The sequence below is a fragment of the Petromyzon marinus genome, unplaced genomic scaffold (genome assembly GCF_048934315.1).
Source record: "Petromyzon marinus isolate PM22_M1 ecotype Great Lakes invasive population unplaced genomic scaffold, UKy_Petmar_22M1.pri1.0 PM_G_Scaffold_57, whole genome shotgun sequence".
NCBI classification, from domain to species: Eukaryota; Metazoa; Chordata; class Hyperoartia; order Petromyzontiformes; family Petromyzontidae; genus Petromyzon; species Petromyzon marinus.
Genome location: NW_027423010.1, coordinates 453,422 through 476,464, shown reverse-complemented (window position 1 = coordinate 476,464; position 23,043 = coordinate 453,422). Strand labels below are relative to the sequence as shown.

The 23,043-nt window shown below is 49.0% G+C and overlaps 1 protein-coding gene across 1 annotated transcript; it reads right to left on the bottom strand.

Annotated features, from left to right (window-relative positions):
• Positions 1-11,703: 11,703 nt before the first annotated feature.
• On the bottom strand, positions 11,704-22,172 carry LOC142918208 (uncharacterized). Its single transcript, XM_076062338.1, has 3 exons — positions 22,041-22,172; positions 16,054-17,214; positions 11,704-11,709 (listed from the first exon to the last, which is right to left on the bottom strand). The coding sequence occupies exons 1-3, from the start codon at positions 22,089-22,091 to the stop codon at positions 11,704-11,706; spliced, it is 1,218 nt and encodes a 405-aa protein (XP_075918453.1). The 5' UTR covers positions 22,092-22,172.
• Positions 22,173-23,043: the final 871 nt, after the last annotated feature.

The following is a 23,043-nucleotide window of genomic DNA, read 5'->3' as shown; positions in this document are numbered from 1 at the left end:
GTGCCTGGCAAGGCGATGCTGAATAATCCTTGCCAGGACCTTTCTCGGCACACTGAGGAGTGAGATGCCCCTGTAGTTGTTACAGTCTGTGCGGTCCCCCTTCTTAAAAAGGGGGACCACCAGGGCATCCTTCCAATCCTGCGGAACCCGTCCAGTGGTCCAGACTGTTGTTATGATGTCATATAGGGCAGTCTGTGCACAAACGCCACCCTCCCTCAGCATTTCGCTTGGGAGATCATCTCTGCCCGCTGCCTTTCCTGGTCTAAGACTCCGGATCGCCTTCAATACTTCCTCAGCAGATGGCACCTCAGCCAGCCACTCACAGGGGGTGACTTCTTCCAATATTTGAGGCACCGCAGCCTCAGCAGGGCCATACTCACTTTGTGCCACGATGTTTTCCTGGCTGAGGGATTTTCCCTCCCCCAGGACCTCACAGAAATGCTCAGCAAATCTGCGAACCTGTTCCTGGGGGTCGGAAATTGGATCACCGTTTTTTCCCCTAATGATGGTAATAGGTGTGGCGCTGCAGGTTACTTTTTTGATGGAGTTAAATAGAGATTTGTGATCACGGGCCACTGAGGCAGACTCCATCTCCTCAGCAACCTGCGACCACCACCCATCCTTGCAGCGCCTCACGGCTCTCCGAACCTCCGAGCGAAGGCTGCGGTAAGCCTCCTCATTCTCTGACGTGGGATTCTGTAGCCGATGACAGTGGGCCTGTCGCTTTTTCTCAACCATCCTGAACACCTCCTCTGTCAGCCAGGGTCTCTGGGGAGGTCTGGACCGCGTACCCAAAGCAGCCATTGCAGCTGCATGAGTCACAGTCCTAAACCTCGCCCATTTACCCTCGACATCAGGAGGAGTCGGGGACGATGCCAATCCCAGCCGCAAGCGATGATGAAATTCTCGCTTGCAACTTTCATCAGATAACTGAGACCAGGCCACTTTATGTTGGAATGGGGTCCTGGGTGTACACCCACCACCAAGCTTGTGCCAGGCACAGTGACACACACACAGTGACACACAGTGACACACACAGTGTATACACATAGTGTACATACACAGTGTACACACACAGTTTATACACATAGTGTACACACACACAGTGTACACACACACAGTGACACACAGTGTATACACATAGTGTACACACACACAGTGTACACACACACTGTACACACACAGTGTACACACACACAGTGTACACACACACAGTGACACACACACAGTGTATACACACAGTGTACACACACATTGTACACACACACACAGTGTATACACAATGTCTACGTTGTTGCTGAGCTCACACACCCAAGGGAGGGAGCAATGGAAAATGAATCTAAATCAACTTAAACTTCAACTCTGTGACGTCACCACTATGCATTACCTCATTGGCGTGAAACGCTAGGGTGACGTATACCTCGCTAGTGACGTCATGTCAGCAAAGTATTCATCCCTCCCCCGTCCACCGCGCTCTTGAGCGTGACGTCACCTCCGCTCGGGTCACTGCCTATATCGTTCCAGTGGCAATCCTTATTTGGGCAAAGCTACGCCCAATGACTGGCGGCTCATTAACATAATGTGTTCGTTAAAGCCGTCGCGAGTTTATTGCGACGGGTTCAGCGCCCACGCCCCAATCCCTCCACATATGGGCCGGCAACATTAACATAATTTATTCAGTTACAGAGCCGCTCGTGGGAGGGAAGTGACGTCATACTACTTCCTGCTGTCGCGAGGTAACAGGAAGCTGCCGTGTGCGCGCTTGCACTGAAATCCGAGGTGAGAAATTCTCATCGTTGTGGTGGTGGTCGTTGTGGTGGTGGTGGTTGTTGTTTACCAAGGTAGAGCCTCTCTCTCGTAGGGATGTCAGTTGAGTAGCAGCGAGCACGGGAATCGATGTCCAGGTTGGAACTTTACAGCGCGGGGCCTAGCCACGCGGGGCCTTGCCTCCTGCCCTCGCCTGATTGCGTTCACTTTAATTATCTCGCTTAAGTTTAATTTGTCTTCACCCGGCTCGCCACTTTGTAACTTTGTTTTATTGTAAATATTCACGCAGTTTTTATTTTCGTTCTTTTGTTAGAAGGCCAAGCCCGCTTGAGCTGCTATACCGCTCTTGTTATCAGAAGCGACCTGCCCACAACAACACAAGGTGAGGCTTTGTCAACGTGTGTGAATGTTTTGACTTAAAACTTTGGTGACTGCAGGAATTAATATTCTTGGTTCTTTTGGTAAAGTCACGTAGATAGAAAATTAAATAAAAATAACAATAAAATAAATGAATAATTCGAAATAAAGCAAAACAACTCACGTCATGTTGATCGCAACACAAGTAGTCTTTATTTAATGTAATTGTATTATCTGTTATTGTTATTTTCTGTCTACGTAACTTTACCGAAATCAACAAGAATACGTGTGTCAATGTCTATCGGTCAAAGACGCTAAACGGAGAAACGCTCAAACTCAAAATATACAGCAGGCGTCAGGGTCGGGATCGAACCCACGATTTCCTGTATACCAGGTGAGGTAGTTAACATCTCACTAGTTAGTCTCGGCTATGTTCATTGATCCGCGATTAATTACTTGGTGTAGTGAGGAAGCACTAATGCTGAGCAGATGAAGGTGACCAGGCATGATTCTAGACATGCCACCGCCAGTGTGTGACAGTGTTAAGTTTGTATTTGCAATGAAGTCTATCAACTCTATTGAACACGGAGGTTATATCAAAACAATAGTTTATTTTTGTTTTCCCTCTGGAAATCTTACTAAGAATGGAAACAGGATGTGAACACAGCACACACATGCAGCTGAAGTCGGAACTGTTCATCCCAGCATTCAAGGACATCTGAGTTGCGATTGAACATTAATTCATGCATTTCTGCATAACACAAATAGTATTGTTTTCAACACCCTTTGCTATGTCAGCTGAATTTAGCTCTCATAAATATTCCTTTTGTGACCAGACAGCCGACATTGTGTGCTTGGAGTTTTGAGTTAACATTCATTTTGAAGATACGAGGGCTTCCAGGCATGTTTATAACCATTTGCCCTCTCATTGTGTGCCATGACAGCCCGTGTGATGAATTTGGGACACTTTTTCACTACATCATGAATATATGAATGAGTATAGACGTGTAAGTCACGTGTTACTGTGTATATATGCATTCCTCTGTGCATCGATACTGACGTGTAGATGGTGTGGATATTATTTTTTTCTGTCTGCAGCTGGCGCTGGTCTGATGGAGGAAAGGCAGTCAGCGCAGCTCGGTACGACAAGTCAACAATGCGACCAGCGTGCATACAGCACGGATCGGACTGGAAATTTGACACAGCACCAGAGAACACACACAGGAGAGAAACCCTTCAAGTGCACTGTGTGTGACAAGGCATTTGCATGGCCATCAATTCTTCAGACCCACCAGAGAACACACACAGGAGCGAAACCCTTCAGATGCACAATGTGCAGGAAGGCATTTTCACAGTCATCAAATCTGCAAAGACACCAGAGAACGCACACGGGAGAGAAACCCTTCAAGTGCACTGTGTGTGGGAAGGCATTTTCACAGTCATCAGCTCTTAAAACACACCAGAGAACACACACAGGAGAGAAACCCTTCATGTGCAGTGTGTGCGGGATGGCGTTTGCAGTTTCATCAAATCTTAAAGTACACCAGAGAACACACACAGGAGAGAAACCCTTCAAGTGCATTCTGTGCAGGATGGCGTTTTCAGAGTTGCCACATCTTCAAAGACACCAGAGAACACACACAGGAGAGAAACCCTTCAAGTGCAGTCTGTGTGGGAAGTTGTTTCCAGATTCATCAAATCTTCAAGTACACCAGAGAACACAGAAGCATCAGAAGATCTGCAAGGAGTGGAGTCTGAAATCAGCTTGTGAAAGTCAAAGTGCCGCAATGAGCCCATCCCTCATGATACAAGAACTGAAGGAAAATCCCAGCTTGGACACTTAAAGGTATCGAGGTGAAATATGAACAGGTGATGGTGAAATGTGAAGAGGTGATGGTGAAGAGGGAAGAAGTGATGGTGAAGAGGGAAGAAGTGATGGTGAAGACCAAAGAAGTGATGGTAAAATGTGAAGATGAAGATTCAACTCCAAATGGGACCTTCACATCGATGGAAGCAACGCGACGTAGGAGGATAATTCTGACTGTGAGGCAGAGCGAGGCAACACCCAGCAGTTTGTGGAAGTGGAGGTGTGGGTGGACTTCCTCCGAGACAATACAAAGTCAAGTGGAGACCCGGTAGATGTGTAAGCCAGAGACGATGTCGCTCCAATAGATGCACCTTTGTCACAGGCCTTTAATGACAAGAATGTGAAGTTGGACACTCAATTCCTAGGTTCAACCTGCAGAGTAAGGGCGGCCAGTCTTTGTGGACCTGTGGGTTGGGTAGATCTCTAACCAGGAGCGAGAGATAAGCCCCCAAGCATTCACTATGTTATAATAATTGCATTTACACGGTGCTTGCTTAACCGCCTCAGCAACTCGGGAGTTTTGTGTCGTACCTCGTCTGAAACACTCGAAGAGCATCCCCAAGTAGCAGCTGCTCCTGTGTGGCACAAGGTGGTGGCCCTGCACCGGCCTGCATGTGGACAAGAGCCTGTCAGTAGGGGGCGATGATTGATGCGTCATCTCAGTTGTGTAGTTTGTAGGTAATCTTGATTCGAAGCTTTCGTGACTGCAGGAATCCACACTCTTGAGTTCTTTCGGTAAAGTCACCACGTGGGTAGAAACATAACAGATCACGGCGTTTAGATCACAACACAAGCAATCGTCATCAGGTGGGACAACCACAGCAAGAGAAACTGCTGAAGTAGTAGGCGCCTACTCCAGCAGTTTCTTATTGCTGCTGTGCTTGTCCCACCTGATGACGATTGCTTGTGTTGCCATTGAAACGCCGTGATCTATTATTTGTAGCGTAATGTTTAGAATTTGCTACATTTTGATCCAGACGCCAACATGCAATGGCCTACTCGTTTTGAATGACGCAACAATAGTACGTTGTACATACACTGTTAAGCAGACGGTGCGTATTTGTAAAATAGCTTCTTGTTAATACGATGTAACCTGATGCAGTATATTTCACTGCAGTAATTCAATGTTAATTAGAATTAATACTTGTCTGATTGTGCGCGTACATGTAACATTTTGTCTGAGGGTCACACATTGAATAAGTGATGTTAGGACAAAGTGTGTGTGTGTTTGGAAGTAACCTGTACAGAGAACTCAGGTGAGACCCGTTGTTCTTGTGATACAGGTCAAAGGGTACTTTTGTGTTTCACGAAGCGTCTGCCTCTGGAGCAACTCATCGTCTTTGAAATAGAGAGCACGCTCGGATCATTCATCAGTTACAAGGCATACCACTTGAAAGTTACACGTATAGGAGGAGGTACATTCTCTACAACACGAATTGTAGTTTTGTCTTACGTGTTGACGTAGAGTTTGTCTAACTGGGACTAGAAATGCTCCTTGCTGATTGACGGCTGGATGTTTGTACCTATCGGTTGAAGCAAACCCCACTGCTGTTGGGGTCCAACACATTGACGGCCTTCAGGCCAGGAAAGTCACAACATTTGCACACGAAGGACGCATTCACGCAAGTACCCCATGCTCCATTTTGAAGTTTTAAAATGAAGCATCTTTGAATTGTGTTGTGTTTTGAATTAGATGAGTTTATTTCTTCATTAAAAGCTTGTATCAATTTACATCTGGAAGACTTCATTGAAAAGGACATTTCGTGTGAATTTTCTCTCGTCATTAAGTAGATTGCCTTGCCGGGGGTTCGGACACAAACAGTGTACACACACAGTGTACACACACACAGTTTACACACAATGTATACACACTGTACACACACACAGTGTACACACACACAGTGTACACACAGTGTGCACACAGTGTACACACAGTTTATACACAGTGTATACACAATGTACACACACAGTGTACACAGTGTACACACACACAGTGTACACACACAGTGTACACACACACAGTGTATACACATAGTGTACACACACAGTGACACACAAAGACAACGATCCCCCGAGTAGCCTTAACAGACTGTAGGGGCAAGTGCTGTTAGCGAGCACCTATGAAGGCCGGAACGGTACACGAGGGGATGGGTGGCCAGCACCACGCCCGACCGCCTTTGTCTCCCTAGTGGCGATATTTACACACCGCACCAGGTACTCAGTGACACAGTGACACACACAGTGTATACACATAGTGTACACACACACAGTGTACACACACACGGTGTATACACAATAATGTCCACGTTGTTGCTGAGCTCACACACCCAAGGGAGGGAGCAATGGAAAATGAATCTAAATCAACTTAAACTCCAACTCTGTGACGTCACCACTCTGCATTACCTCATCGGCGTGAAACGCCAGGGTGAGGTGTACCTCCCTAGTGACGTCAGGTCACCAAGGTATTCACCCCTCGCCCGTCCACCGCGCACTTGAGCGTGACGTCACCTCCGCTTGGGTCACTGCCGATATCGTTCCAGTGGCAATCCTTATTTGGGCAAAGCTACGCCCAGTGACTGGTGGCTCATTAACATAATGTGTCCGTTAAAGCCGTCGCGAGTTTATTGCGACGGGTTCGGCGCTCACGCTCCCATCCCTCACAGTTTGGGCCGGCTCATTAACATAATTTATTCAATTTTGATTTAAAGCTTTCGTGACTGCAGTAATTCATATTCTTAGTTTTTTCAAAATAATAAATAATATATTTTATTATTTTGTTGCTTCTCTTCAACGTGACTTTACCGAAAAAACTAAGCATATAATTTATTCAGTTAGAGAGCCGCTCGTGGGAGGGAAGTGACGTCATACTACTTCCTGCTGTCGCGAGGTAACAGGAAGCTGCCGTGTGCGCGCTTGCACTGAAATCCGAGGTGAGAAATTCTCATCGTTGTTGTGGTGGTGGTCGTTGTGGTGGTTGTTGTTGTTGTTTACCAAGGTAGAGCCTCTCTCTCGTAGGGATGTCAGTTGAGTAGCAGCGAGCATGGGAATCGATGTCCAGGTTGGAACTTTACAACGCGGGGCCTAGCCACCCGGGGCCTTGCCTCCTGCCCTCGCCTGATTTGCATTCACTTTAATTATCTCTCTTAAGTTTAACTCGTCTTCACTCGGCTCGCCACTTTGTAACTTTGTTTTATTGTAAATATTCACGCAGTTTTTACTTTCGTTCTTTTGTTAGCAGGCCAAGCCCGCTTGAGCTGCTATACCGCTCTTGTTATCAGAAGCGACCTGCCCACAACAACACAAGGTGAGGCTTTGTCAACGTGTGTGAATGTTTTGACTCAAAACTTTGGTGACTGCAGGAATGAATATTCTTGGTTCTTTCGGTAAAGTCACGTAGATAGAAAATTAAATGAAAATAACAAGAAAAATAAATGTAAATAAAGCAAAAAAACTCATGTCGTTTTGATCGCAACACAAGTGGTCTTTATTTAATCTAATTGTATTATCAATTATTGTTATTTTCTATCTACGTAACTTTACTGAAAGAAACAAGAATACGTGTGTCAATGTCTATCGGCCTGGTATACTTCCTGTATACCAGGTGAGGTAGTTAACATCTCACCACGGAGAGAGACACGCAAACTCCAGTTAGCCTCGGCTATGTTCGTTGATCCTCAATTATTTGGTGGAGTGAGGAAGCATTCATGCCAAGCAGATGAAGGTGGCCAGGCATGATTCTAGACACGCCACTGCCTGTTTACCCAGTGACAGTGTACAGTTTGTGTTTGCAGTAACGTCTATTAACTCTGTTGAACACGGAGGTTATATCATAATAGTTATTTTTTGTTTTCCTCTGGAACTCTTTATAAGAATGGAACAGGAAGTTAACACAGCACACACGTGCAGCTGAAGTCGGAACTGTTCATCCCAGCATTTAAGGACATCTGAGCCTGGATTCACACCTCTAAGTTGCGATTGAACATTAATTTATGCATTTCTGCCTAACACAAATAGTATTGTTTTCAACACCCTTTGCTATGTCAGCTGAATTTAGCGCTCATAAATATTCCTTTTGTGCTCGGAGTTTTTGGTGAGTATTCATTTTGAAGTATAGACGTGTAAGTCACATGTGACTATATATGCATTCCTCTGTGCCTCGATACTGACGTGTAGATGGTGTGGATATTATTTTTTTCTGTCTGCAGCTGACGCTTCCTCTGACGCTTCCTCCACAGAATTGGTCTGATGGAGCAAATGCGCTCAGCGCAGCTCGGTAGGACAAGTCAACAATGCGACCGGTGTGCATACAGCACGGATCGTACTGGAGATTTCACACGGCACGAGAGAACTCACACAGGAGAGAAACCCTTCAAGTGCAGTGTGTGTGGGAAGGCGTTTGCGCATTCATATAATCTTGTAACACACCAAAGAACACACACAGGAGAGAAACCCTTCAGGTTTCAGTGTGTGTGGGAAGGCGTTTGCACATTCATCTACTCTTGTAGACCACCAGAGAACACACACGGGAGAGAAACCCTTCAAGTGCAGTGTGTGTGGGAAGGCGTTTGCACAGTCATCTACTCTTGTAACACACCAGAGAACACACACAGGAGAGAAACCCTTCAGGTGCACTCTGTGCGGGATAACGTTTTCACAGCAACAACATCTTCAAGTACACCAGAGAACACAGAAGCATCAGAAGATCCACAAGGAGTGGAGTCTGAAATCAGCTTGTGAAAGTCAAAGTGCCGCAATGAGCCCATCCCTCATTAAACAAGAACCGGAAGAAAATCCCAGCTTGGACACTTTTAAAGGTATCGAGGTGAAATATGTAGAGGTGATGGTGAAGAGGGAAGAAGTGATGGTGAAGAGGGAAGAAGTGATGGTGAAATGTGAAGAAGTGAAGAGCGAAGAAGTGAAGGTGAAATGTGAAGATGAAGATTCAACTCCAAAATGGGACCTTCACATCGATGGAGGCAACGTGAAGCAGGAGGAGAATTCTGACTGTGAGGCAGAGCGAGGCAACTCCCAGCAGTTTGTGGAAGTGGAGGTGTGGGTGGACTTCCGAGACAATACAAAGTCAAGTGGAGACCCGGTAGATGTGTAAACTTTACGTTTTAATAATTGTGTTTTTTTTATTTTATTTTGGGCACCTTTATAATACATGCCACAGGACCCGCACGAGCTTAATCCGGCACTGTCTGGGATACCGTTCCAGTGCCCAACCAGGCAGTGTTGAAAACACCGCGGGTGGAGTTGAGGGTGACGGTGGAGGGCGCGACGGGGGCGAGTGATGCCGATGGGCGGCGAGGTGGTCATCCGAGAGGATGCCCAGTGGGGAGATGAAACAATTAAATCGCTCCACGTGTCAGGTGATGTTGATATCGAAAACTGACACGTAACTGGCATGCCATAAATAGGAAATTAACTCTGCTTATTAGAATAAATGTATTTATATATGTTGATAAACTGTTTTCAAGCATATTTTGTGTCTCTAACGGCGACTACAGGGACCACGTGATTGTTTAAAAATGTCTTTGATTATAACTATAATTGCCTACAATTCGTCATGTGTAGCTTATTTAGACTATAATTTATTCACTACCCAAACTGTATTGACTTGAAAACATAGAGCTGATAGTTTTAAGCAGTTTTTTTTATTTATACGTTTGAAAAAATATATTTGCACAAATTGAACTTGTTCAGATACAAGGTGAATTCACAAGGCTTTGTAAAAAATCCAATATTTCAGAATTTTGACTTAAGGGAGAATATTTTTTTAAATGTTGGTAAAAATAAAGATTCAGAAATATATATTGTGCCGTGTCTACAATTTTACTGTAAAGTGGAATTGGTAAAAAAAATAGATGGTTCAATGAGCCACTCTGTCTAGGGGAAAGCTACCCATATGGATGCTTACCTGAAACAGGATTCCCACCACCATCCATCCCAGAAGAATTCCCTCATCAAGACTCTGCACCATAGAGCCCAATGCATATCCGACCAGGAACACATAGCCAGTGAACTAAAGCACGTACACCAAGCTCTTAAGGCTAATGGTTACTCTGACTACACAATCCGCAAAGCTATCACTGCAACCATGAAGAAGGACCCTTTTGAGGAGCCTTTCAAAACCATCACTTTGCCCTACATTGCGGGGATCACAAAAAAGATCTCCAAAATCTTGAATGAACACAAGATCCAGGTCCGTTTCAACACATAACATAAAATCCGTGATCTGGTTCCGTCTGTAAAAGATGTGATTCCGGACATACAGTATCCTGGTGTCTATAAACTAAGTTGCCTCTGTGGTAGTAGTTACATTGGAGAAACCATACGACATGTCTCGGACCTCATTCGTGAACAGAATGCAGACCTAAAACACGGTAGGACCAACACCTCGGCCGTGGCAGATGACTTATAATTCAGTAGGCTCACATGACATTGACTTCTCCAAGACGGAGGTTATTTGCAATCCATCTGGCTACCATGAGAGATTCGTTCATGAGGCTATCCACATATACAGAGACAATTTCAACCGAGAGGAAGGAATTCTGGCTTAGGAATCATTGGAAGGATTTGATAAACCATTTCGGGTCTTAAATGATTGTTCACACTTATGGTGGCTTCCAGACTGCATCCATTATTTTCGTCTCCCCCCTCCTCTATCCCCAACATATATGGACTCGTCCATCTGAATGACTGTCAAATCGCTCTCTGTGGTGCTAACGTTAAAAAAACGCCACTTTTTTTAATTTTCTTGCTGTGGTTTTCACACCTGATGATGATTGCGTGTGTTGCAGTCGAAACGTCGTGAGAATTTTATTGTTTTATATTTTTATTATTTGATTGTTTCCCTTCTACGTGGTGACTTTACCAAAAGAACCAAGAATAGTTCATAGTTCCATTTATTTGGTATAGCCCTGTGAGCCATTCGGCTCTTGAATCGGGTGCAACCGCAACATACAAAAAAACATGAACAAGAAAACATCTTAAAGTGATTATGTGACTGTGCAAACAGAAAATCCAGGAAAAAAACATCAAAATATTCCTGAAATAGCACCGTACACCAACGCTGTGTGCAAAAATCCCAGTGGGATGCAAGTCAAACAACAACAACAACAACCACAAGACAACTAAGATTAAGGCCATCAGTCTAACTCCGTGCTACAATAAACAAAAACATGGCCAAACCAAAAAAACGTTTTCGAAATCACCAAAATAGAGCCATAAATGCAATGTAACCGTGATCATATGGACTGTGACCGAACTTTTAACAATAAACTACATAAATAACATGTAACACCAAACCCTAGAGCCATAGCTGGCTGCAAATATGAATCCCTGCAGTCACGAAAGCTTTAAATCAACATTTATTATTACTCCGCTAACACCTTTCACTTTCACACGCCGCTAATTTTTTGCGACAAGAGGTTTCATTACCACAGGTTACACGTGCAGTGGGCCCAAGACGAGGCGAGACGGTTCGCTAGAGGCAACACGTTTATTCAACAAGGGAACCACAGCACAGAGGGGTGACGACCCCTCACAGCCGATAACCTCAGGAGGCAGTCCCTCCACACTACGGTGCCCTTACTCTGGTTCTAGCGCTAACCCTACACTGGTTATGTCTGAACCCGACCCTAGCCAGGGTCACTGGGCTCTTCGCTTCAGGGTCTTCAGAGTCTTCAGGGTAGTGCTCAGAGTCTTCTTCAGAGCTTCAGGTGGACAAGGACCGCCAAACCCGTTCAGGGGTCCGGCTTTTATCCCCGTTCCAGGGTCTCTCTGCCCCTGGCCAAGCCTTCTGGAACTCTCTAGGGGGCCCTGGAACATCCCTCAGCCCCCCCCCCCTCCCCTCTTGGGGTCTGGGGGCCCTGTTCGTCCCACCTGGTCTGTACACCACCCCCTGTTGACGCATGTCCGCTATTACAGGTCAGCTCCCGTGGTAATACGCATACAGCCCAACATGGCGCTACATCATCCCCCCCCCCCCCCCCCCCCCGTAGCATCCAGGCGTCTGCTACGTTCACAGGAAGCCCTAGACGCATGCACGAATATGCTCAAGGTGCCATGTCATACGTTCGAGCGTATGGATGTCCCCGACTTATTTATTACCTTTACATGTAATCCAACTTGGCCTCAGATAAAACAAAAAAAGTAATAACTTTCATTCGGCCAGACACCCAGCCGTCGATACGACTTCACAGCCAGGGTGTTCAGACAAAAGCAAGTCAAATTCATCGAGAGCATTCACTGAGAGTCGTGTTTTTTGGAGAAACAAGATGCTGGATGTACTCAACTGAGTGGCAGAAACGAGGACTTCCACATCATAGGGGTTTCCCCTTTTTTTCTGGCAACAAAACTGAAACCTTTTGGCGTCCTCTGGTCGAGCACCAATTGGGTCGAGGCTCTAAAGAAAGCCGTCCCTTGGTGTGGACCAATCGGTTTCAAGGACAATGCCACATATATTATCATAGTGCGTGTGTTTTGTTTGCATTTTGACTGCAGGTATTGTGGTTAATGCAGTAGACATGAATCCTTGTAAAAAGGTTTCAGTTTTGTTGCCAGAAAAAAGGGGAAAAACCCCTATTATTATATTTTGGTACTGGCAAAGGAGGTCTAATGATGTAGATGACTTCCCCACGCTCATATTTTAATCCGGCTGAAAGAAAAAAATCATCCAATCCAAATCGATGTTATATCTGCCGAGTTTCCAAATCCAGAGGAAGACCCAAAATCTGTTTGCAGTAGTGACCGCAAATATGATTCATGGGCCATGCGGAAACCTTAATGTCAATGTAGCAGCATGTATGAAGGATATAGAGAGCAGCAAGAAATATCCGAGACAATTTATTAAAGACACACAAACTGGAGATGATGGATATCCTCGCTATAGAAGGTGAGCTCCAGCAGACGGTGGATACACAGCAAGACTGAAGATTAGAGGCAACGCGGAAATCGAAATGGACAACAGGTGGGTTGTTCCGTATTCTCCGCTTCTTTCTAAAATGTTTCAGGCGTAGATGTGTTGACCACGCTCCACCTCCTCCAGTCAGTGTGTGTATCATGGTGTGTGTGTCAGTGTGTGTGTCAGTGTGTGTGTGTGTCTGAGTGGCTGGGTCATGTAGCCCGCATGCCCAGCCACCGCATGCCGAAACAGCTTTTGTTTGGCCGGATTGAGGGGGCTAAGCGGGCGCGGCACGGGCTAGAGAAGAGATGGAGTGATGTGGTACAGGAGGACGTGGAGCTGAGTGGACTTGCCGATGACTGGTACCAGCGGTGTCAAGATCGGCATCTGTGGAGGAGGCTCGTGAAGGATGCTACTGGGCAGTTGGAGGCAGTCGCCCTCCAACAACAACGGAGGGTGGAGGAGCGACGCTCACAACAGCGAGCGGAGCGCCGGGTGGCTAAAGCACAGCAGGTTGGCACAGTAGGGGGCACAGGTGGTGCATCAGCCAGTCATCTCAGTCAGTCGACCCGTGGCACCTGGGTCTGCCCCGTGACCTCCTGCCAGCGGGCGTTCGACACTTCACGTGGCCTCAGGGTGCACATAGCCTGGCACAAGCGTCGTGGTGACGTCACCGCCACTTAGTGGCGAATGGCGGTTGTTGTTGTTGTCTGAGTGTGTGTGTGTCAGTGTGTGTGTCAGTGTGTGATTAACTCTCTGCTTTATTGACCTGGTCAAGGCCTATGATACCATCAGTAGGCCTGGGCTCTGGGTTGTTCTTCGTGCTTTTGGAGTACCTGACCCTCTGCTCACGATCATTAAGGACCTTCATGATGGTGAGCGGGCCCGGGTAAAACTACGTGGCCGGGAGTCAGAGCCATTCCCTGTACACCTTGGGGTGCGACAGAGATGTCCTCTGGCTCCCATATTATTTAACATCTATTTTGACCACGTAGTTCGTGAAGCCTTCAATAGCTGTACCGGGGGAATCTCCATATGGTACAGATATAATGGGAGGCTGATCAATGCCCGGGTGCGGTCAAGGGATGGCTCCCTATTGCTCAACCACGTTATGTATGCTGATGATTTGGTAATAGCTGCTCAGTCAGAGGAGGAGTTGGAGACGCTGCTGCTGAGACTGGAGCGTGCCACTAAGAAGTGGGGCCTTACCATCAGCCCCACCAAAACTAAGCACCTGCCTGGGTATTTTGTACCATCGGACACTCCACCCCCACAACTCCCAATCGTTGGTGGGGCAGTTGTGGAGAGAGTGGAGAGTTTCCCATACCTGGGCAGTGTGCTTATGACTGGCTCCAGTTTAACTGCAGAGGTCTCACTCCGAATCAGTCGAGCGGCAATATCTTTTCATCGGTTGCGTAACGCTGTGTGGAAGCTACCTGGTCTGTCGCTCCGCACTAAGGTTCAGGTCTTCTTGGCCACGGTCATTCCCTCCCTTCTCTACGCTTGCGAAACGTGGGCCCCCCTAATGGAACATCTTCGCCGGTTAGAAACATTTAGTCTGGCCTGCCTACGATCCATCCTGGGTTTAAGCAGACTGGATTGTGTGAAAGATCTGGGCAAGGTCCCATCAGTGAGCTCCTCCGGCGGGCAAGGCTGCGATGGCTGGGTCATGTAGCGCGCATGCCCAGCCACCGCATGCCGAAACAGCTTTTGTTCGGCCGGATTGAGGGGGCTAGGCGGGCGCGGCACGGGCTAGAGAAGAGATGGAGTGATGTGGTACAGGAGGACGTGGAGCTGAGTGGACTTGCCGATGACTGGTACCAGCGGTGTCAAGATCGGCCTCTGTGGAGGAGGCTCGTGAAGGATGCTACTGGGCAGTTGGAGGCAGTCGCCCTCCAACAACAACGGAGGGCGGAGGAGCGACGCTCAGAAAAACGAGCGGAGCACCGGGTGGCTAAAGCACAGCAGGTTGGCACAGTAGGGGGCACAGGTGGTGCATCAGCCAGTCATCTCAGTCAGTCGACCCGTGGCACCTGGGTCTGCCCCATGACCTCCTGCCAGCGGGCATTCGACACTTCACGTGGCCTCAGGGTGCACATAGCCTGGCACAAGCGTCGTGGTGACGTCACCGCCACTTAGTGGCGAATGGCGGTTGTTGTTGTTGTCAGTGTGTGTGTCAGTGTGTGTGTGTCAGTGTGTGTCTGAGTGACTGAGTGTATGAGTGAGTGACTGAGTGACTGTCTGAGTGAGTGACTGAGTGTCTGAGTACGTGTCTGAGTGACTGAGTGTCTGAGTGTCTGAGTGAGTGTCTGAATGAGTGACTGAGTGTCTGAGTGAGTGACTGAGCGAGTGACTGAATGAGTGTCTGAGTGAGTAACTGAGTGACTGAGTGAGTGTCTGAGTGAGTAACTGACTGACTGTGTCCGAGCGAGCGAGTGAACCACTCCCAACGCCCTCACCCGCTGCCCTGGAGTCTCCTCACCCTCCTCCTCACCACCCTACACCTCACCACCCAGCCCCTCCTCACCACCCTACACCTCACCACCCAGCCCCTCCTCACCACCCTACACCTCACCACCCAGCCCCTCCTCACCACCCTACACCTCATCTGCTCCTCCTCACCCTGCATCTCCCCTCCAGCTGGTGTATCTCAGCCATGATGTCGTCTATCTGCTTGAGAATCCAGCACTCCTCCACCCTCTTGAGACTCGCCACCCTCTCCTCCTCCTCCACCTCCTCCTCGTCGCCCGACTTGCAGTCGCCATCATCGGCTGCACTGCGTGATCTCCGTAGTCCCCTCCTCCTCCTCCTCGTCCTCTTCTTCTTCTTCCTCCTCCTCCTCCTTCTCCTCGTCCGCCACCTCCTCATCGTCTCGTGCTATGTCGACACTCGGCTGCAGGCGGCTGGCGTAAAATTTCAGCAGCAGCCTGCGGACGCCCCCCGTAGACTCCACCACCTCCTCCTCCTCCTCGTTCCTCCGCTCCTTCACCTCGTCACCCTCCACCACTACCTCCCCCTCCTCCTCCTCGTCGTCCCTCCGCTCCTTCACCTCGTCATCCTCCACCACCACCTCCTCGTCCCTCCGCTCCTTCACCTCGTCACCCTCCACCACCACCTCCCCCTCCTCCTCCTCGTCGTCCCTCCGCTCCTTCACCTCGTCACCCTCCACCACCACCTCCCCCTCCTCGTCGTCCCTCCGCTCCTTCACCTCGTCACCCTCCACCACCTCCTCCGGCGTTGAAGACGACGACGACGACGATGCGTCCGAGAACGACCAACAGTTGGACGACGATGACGACGCTCTCTGCTGCCGGTATTGTTGCTGAATTTGTTTCCGTCGCTGCCGCTGCTTCTCCAGGGCGCGACCCCGGCGCCTCTCGGTGGGTGGCGGCGGCTCAGCCAGCGGCCGCGGCATCAGCGAGGAGAAGTGGAACGTCGCCCCACGCGGGGCCGAGCGCCGCTTGCCCGCGACCGCCGGCGCCAGCAGCGTCGGAGGAGGAGCCGGCGGCGTCGGAGGAGACGGAGGAGGCGGAGGAGGCGGAGGAGGCGGAGGAGCGCGGCAGGTAGAGGAGCCCGGGCAGGGATTGGGATTCGGTCCCGCCGGGCAATCCGCCGCCGCCGCTGCCTCCCGCCGCTTGCTTAGCGGTGACCGCCCGGCCAAAACCTCCTCCTCCTCTTCCTCCGCCGCCGCCTCGGCCTCCTCTTCCCCTCCTCCTCTCGCTCCTCCTCCTCCGCCCCTCCTGCTGCTCCCCCTCCTGCCCACGCCCTGCCACCAAAAGTCGAAGTGTCTCTTCCACGCCGCACGCGGTCCAACCGCGTCCTCCCTGCGTCTCTCCGCCTCCTCCTCCGCCGCCTCCTCGCCCGCTGCCTCGTCGGCGCCGAGCGCCGGCCCCGACTCTCCGCCGCCGTCTCCGCGCTCCGGGGCGACCCTCGGGCCGATTCCCGGCGTCGGCGTCGTCCGGGCGCCGCCGCTGCCGCCGCCGCCGCCGCCGTGGGAGCTCTCCCGGGGGGGTGCCGCCGCCGCCGGAGTCTCCCGGCGGCGGCGCCCCCCCCCCTCGAGAGCCCGGAACGTCACGGGGCGACGAAGACGACGGCCGCGGCGGGGAGGCCCCGGCGCGGGCCCCGGCCCCCCGGCGTCGTCGCCGAGCGGGCGAGCGACCTTGGAGGGCGCCGCGTGGGACTCGGCTCCTCCTCCTCCGGCGTCGTCCGCGGAGCGCTTGGGCACCCGGATGGGCCAGGAGGAGCGAGCCCTCGCGGAGGGGGCGGCTGTGGCCCTGGCCGGGGCCGGGGCCGGGGGAGGCTGTCTGGGAGGCCGCTGGTGAGGGGGGAGGGCCGGAGGAGAGGGAGGAGACGCGGGATCAGATTCCAGCATTCAGCACGCAAAAGTCCTGGTAGTGGTGGTGGTATTGGTGGTAGCGGTGGTGGTCAGTGATTGTAGTGATGTTGGTAATGGTGGTGGTGATAGTAGTGATGGTAGTGTACGGTAGTAGTGGTGGTGGTGGTAATGGTGGTGGTAATGGTGGAAGTGGTGGTAGAAGTGGTGGTGGTGATGGTGCTAGTGGTGGTGGTAGTAGTGGTGGTGTAATGGTGGTGGTAGCGTTGCTGGTAGTAGTGGTGGTAATGGTGGTAGTGATGGTAGTGTATGGTAGTAGTGGTGGTAATGGTGGAAGTGGTGGAAGTGGTGGTGGTAATGGTGCTAGTGGTGGTGGTAGTAGTGGTGGTGTAATGGTGGTGGTAGTGTTGGTGGTAGTAGTGGTGGTAATGGTGGTGGTGTCCGGCAAAACAACCCCCTACCTCCTTGTGATGCCGGACGGGCAACGCTGCCGTGGGCAGTGCCGGGGGGGAGGGCCAATTCGGATTGGCCTTTCCCCTCATGGCGTTTGTAACCACCACAGTGGCTAAGTGGGGGCCCTGGACAGGTGTGAGGGGCTGGTAACCCCTCCACCTCCAATTAATTACCGCTAAACCACGACCACAACATTTTATAAATAAGCTTGTGCCGGACGCCCCGGGGGGACAGGCGTCTATGACGTCTCCTGACCAAACCCCATTTGGCGGAGCCAGGAGACTGAATCCTTCCCCTCGGGGCTCCTCCAAAAACAACAAAAAACCACTACGTGTGGCCACGTGGAATGTTCGAACGCTCACTGCGGAGGAGAGGCTGCCACTCCTCTGTCAAAAGCTGGACCGGTACCGCCTGGATCTCTGTGGTAATAAGGAGGTCCTGTGGACCGGCTCTGGCTCCTGCCACCATGAGGGGTGGACAGTCCTCTACACGGGGCAGGAGACTGCCAAACAACAGGGTGTGGCTCTTTTTCTGAATAAAAGAATGAAGGGGTGTGGGAGCATGGTGATGAGGTGTGGGAAGCTGTAAGCCCCAGGCTACTTTGGGCTCGCCTTCCCATCAACCACAGGTGAGGAGTGGTGGTCATGGTAACTTATGCCCCCACCAAAGACGAACATCCGTGGAGGGATGGAAGCAAGGCCAATGAGTCAAATGCCTTCTATGACCTCCTGTCACAGGTGCTGGCTAAAGTGGCCCCTCGGGATAGAGTCATCTTGTTGGGTGACTTCAATGCCTGAGTTGGTCATGATGCTGGCACCTGGTCTGGAGTAATTGGAAGGCATCGGGCAGACCAGCTCAATAACAACGGCAGGAGGCTGCTTAATTTTTGTGCAGCCCATGGGCTTGTAATTACCAACACGCTGTTCCGGCATCGGCGCATCCACACCACATCATGGATGCATGCCGGGTCCAAGCAAGATCATCTGCTGGACTACATAGTGATGGAACAGCGAATGCGGGCCCATGTCCTTGACACCAGGACCTACCGTGGAGCTGATCTGCCCACTGACCATCGACTTGTCATCTGTAAGATGCACCTGCAATTCTTCCACTCCGGTGGTGGGTGTACACCCAGGACCCCATTCAAACCCTTAGTGGCATGGTCTCAGCTAGCTGATGAAAGTTACAAACGAGAATTTCATCATCGCTTGCGGCTGGGATTGGCATTGTCCCCCACTCCTCTTGATGTCGAGGGGAAATGGGCGAGGTTTAGGACTGTAGCTCATGTAGCTGCAATGGCTGCTTTGGGTACACGGTCCAGACCTCCCCAGAGACCCTGGCTGACAGGAGGTGTTCAAGCCGGCTGAGAAAAATCGACAGGCCCACTCTCATCGGCTACAGCATCCCACGTCGGAGAATGAGGAGGCTTACCGCAGCCTTCGCTCGGAGGTTCGGAGAGCCGTGAGGCACTGCAAGAATGGGTGGTGGTCGCGGGTTGCTGAGGAGATGGAGTCTCCCTCAGTGGCCCACGATCACAAACCGCTCTTTAATTCCATCAAAAAAGTAACCTGCAGCGCCACACCTATTACCATCATTAGGGGAAAGAACGGTGATCCAATATCCGACCCCCAGGAACAGGTTTGCAGATTTTCTGAGCATTCCTGAAGTCCTGGGGAAGGGGAAATCCCTCAGCCAGGAAAACAACGTGGGACAAAGTGGGGATGACCCTACTGAGGCTGCGGTGCCTCAAATATTGGAGGAAGTCACCCCCTGTGAGTGGCTGGCTGAGGTGCCATCCGTTGAGGACAGCAAGTTGCACAGTAGGGGGCACAGGTGGTGCATCAGCCAGTCGTCTCAGTCAGTCGACCTGTCGCATCTGGGTCTGCCCCGTGACCTCCTGCCAGCGGGCGTTCGACAATTCACGTGGCCTCAAGGTGCACATCGCCTGGCACAAGCGTCGTGGTGATGTCACCGCCACTTAGTGGCGAACTGCGGTTGTTGTTGTTGATAGTGGAACTGCTGGTAGTATATTTGGAGTGTGCGTGTCTCTGCCTCGTGGTTGCATGGATGTTTCTGGTTCCTCCGGTTTCCCCCCCTCCAGATTTAGAATTAACATCACGCATGTAAAATATTTAACTGCGATACATTTCCACACGATGAAGTCACTTTGTGTTGAGCTTTTATTCGTGATGGCCAGGTCGCTTGTGAAAAAAAGCTACATAGCTCAGTGGGTCTTACCTTGTACAATAAAATAGAAAAACTAGTTTATAGTTTAAGAGAGATGAGTTGGATCTGTCACGTGGGTTATTTAAAAAAAGAGGTCATTCATTTCATCAGGTTATGCGCACAGATTACAAAAACATTTGGAGGGGAAAAAAACATGCTGGCCGTTATGTGACTTCACCGAAAAAGCCAAAGAGTACGTTATGGTCAAGTTTTATTAAAACATTTTTTGTTTAGGATATTTGCTCTTAATGTGCTTACTTTCCCCCAGCACATTCACTGCATTGTCTTGGTGAATGCGAGGCATCGCGTGGTCATAACCCACCGGGATATTTTCCCCTTACGCGTCAAGAGATTGACATTCTCAATGAAAATCATTTCAGGTATTCACTGAAAGTGTCAGAGATGAATTTTCAGGATAAAACTGAACATTCGTGCTAAAGATTGGTGCCATATTGTACTATTATAATTGTGCAAAATGCAACCAGAACACAATTAGCACGGTTAGCTACGTACCGCTACAGTCTACATTATAGACTGTCAGTACACTCACTCAGCTTAATAACCAGGCTACATTCTACATTATAGACTGTCAGTACACTCACCATACTTAATAACCATTACTACAGTCTACATTATAGACTGTAGTACACTCACCATACTTAATAACCAGGCTACAGTCTACATTATAGACTGTCAGTACACTCACCATACTTAATAACCATTACTAGTCTACATTATAGACTGTCAGTACACTCACCATACTTAATAACCATTACTACAGTCTACATTATAGACTGTCAGTAAACTCACCATACTTAATAACCAGGCTACAGTCTACATTATAGACTGTCAGTACACTCACTCAGGTTAATAACCATTACTAGTCTACATTATAGACTGTCAGTACACTCACTCAGCTTAATAACCATTGCTACAGTCTACATTATAGACTGTCAGTACACTCACTCAGGTCAATAACCATTACTAGTCTACATTATAGACTGTCAGTACACTCACTCAGCTTAATAACCATTGCTACAGTCTACATTATAGACTGTTAGTACACTCACTCAGGTTAATAACCATTACTACAGTCTACATTATAGACTGTCAGTACACTCACCATACTTAATAACCATTACTACAGTCAACATTATAGACTGTCAGTACACTCACCATACTTAATAACCAGGCTACAGTCTACATTATAGACTGTCAGTACACTCACCATACTTAATAACCAGGCTACAGTCTACATTATAGACTGTCAGTACACTCACCATACTTAATAACCAGGCTACAGTCTACATTATAGGCTGTCAGTACACTCACCATACTTAATAACCAGGCTACAGTCTACATTATAGACTGTCAGTACACTCACCATACTTAATAACCAGGCTACAGTCTACATTATAGACTGTCAGTACACTCACCATACTTAATAACCATTACTACAGTCAACATTATAGACTGTCAGTACACTCACCATACTTAATAACCAGGCTACAGTCTACATTATAGACTGTCAGTACACTCACCATACTTAATAACCAGGCTACAGTCTACATTATAGACTGTCAGTACACTCACCATACTTAATAACCAGGCTACAGTCTACATTATAGGCTGTCAGTACACTCACCATACTTAATAACCAGGCTACAGTCTACATTATAGACTGTCAGTACACTCACCATACTTAATAACCAGGCTACAGTCTACATTATAGACTGTCAGTACACTCACCATACTTAATAACCAGGCTACAGTCTACATTATAGACTGTCAGTACACTCACCAAACTTAATAACCATTACTACAGTCTGCATTATAGACTGTCAGTACACTCACCATACTTAATAACCATTACTACAGTCTACATTATAGACTGTCAGTACACTCACTCAGCTTAATAACCAGGCTACAGTCTACATTATAGACTGTCAGTACACTTACCATACTTAATAACCAGGCTACATTATTATTCACAAATTAAATCGTTTGTATTTTGTCAATGTCCATAGACTCAGCACCGCGCCCATTGACCCAACACTGCCCATAAATTCAACAGTGCATTTGTAAACTATCTGCGAATCACGGGCTGGACATTTGAGGCCACTTTTTACCTCACGTTTTCCCTCACGAGAGGCGATCTCGCACCCCTGGGGGGTCGTCATCGTCGTCAATTTCTGCTCCAAAATAAAAAAAAATTCAAAACCGCACCTCACGACTTTCAAAACGGCGCCTGGCCGAGGGAAAGGAGTCACAAAACATTTGGCGGGAAAAAAAATCTCGCGTCACGTGGCTAGGGAGGAACCAAATCTGATTGGCTCCAAGGCGTAGCGAGGAGGGCGAGACGCCAAAATAATTTAGCGGGAAAAAAAAAATCTCATGTCACGTGGGTAGGAGGGAACCAAACCTGATTGGCTCCAAGGCGGGGGTGGGGAGGAGCCAAAAAAAATTTGGCGGGAAAAAACTCCCGCGTCACGTGGGTAGGTTTAGTTACTTGTAGGAACAACCACAAAGCACACAGATGTAGTTTTATATCACTCCCATTGTTTCCCTCCACGATGTCTCCTTTAAGCAATAAATTACTCGCGGGGTGAAAAGAAAACAGTCATCTCGACGAATACTGGCACATCTTATGCCCCTCACGAGGCAAACTATTCACAAATTACATCGTTTGTATTTTGTCAATGACCATAGCCTCAGCCCTGCCCCATAAACTCAGCAGTGTCCCATAGACTCAGCACTGTCCCATAGACTCAGCACTGTCCCATAGACTCAGCACTGCCCCATAGACTCAGCACTGCCCATAAATTCAACAGTGCATATTTAAACTATCTGCGAATCACGGGCTGGACATTTGAGGCCACTTTTTACCTCACGTTTTCCCTCACGAGAGGCGATCTCGCACCCCTGGGGGGTCGTCATCGTCGTTAATTTCTGCTCCGAAATAAAAAAAAATTCAAATCCGCACCTCACGACTCTCAAAATGGCGCCTGGCCGAGGAGGAGTCTCAAAAATTTGGCGGGAAAAAAAAATCCCGCGTCACGTGGCTAGGGAGGAACCAAATCTGATTGGCTCCAAGTCGCCGCTTGGACCAATCAGAGAGCTCCAAGCGCCTCG

What these genes read in the sequence shown, in the direction of transcription:
- LOC142918208 (XM_076062338.1), bottom strand. Translation starts at nt 22,091, where the DNA reads ATGACGACCCCCCAGGGGTGCGAGATCGCCTCTCGTGAGGGAAAACGT. An exon ending in CTCGTGAGGGAAAACGTGAG is followed by an intron (nt 17,215 to 22,040) that starts GTAAAAAGTGGC and finishes CCCCCTCACCAG; the next exon opens with CGGCCTCCCAGACAGCCTCC.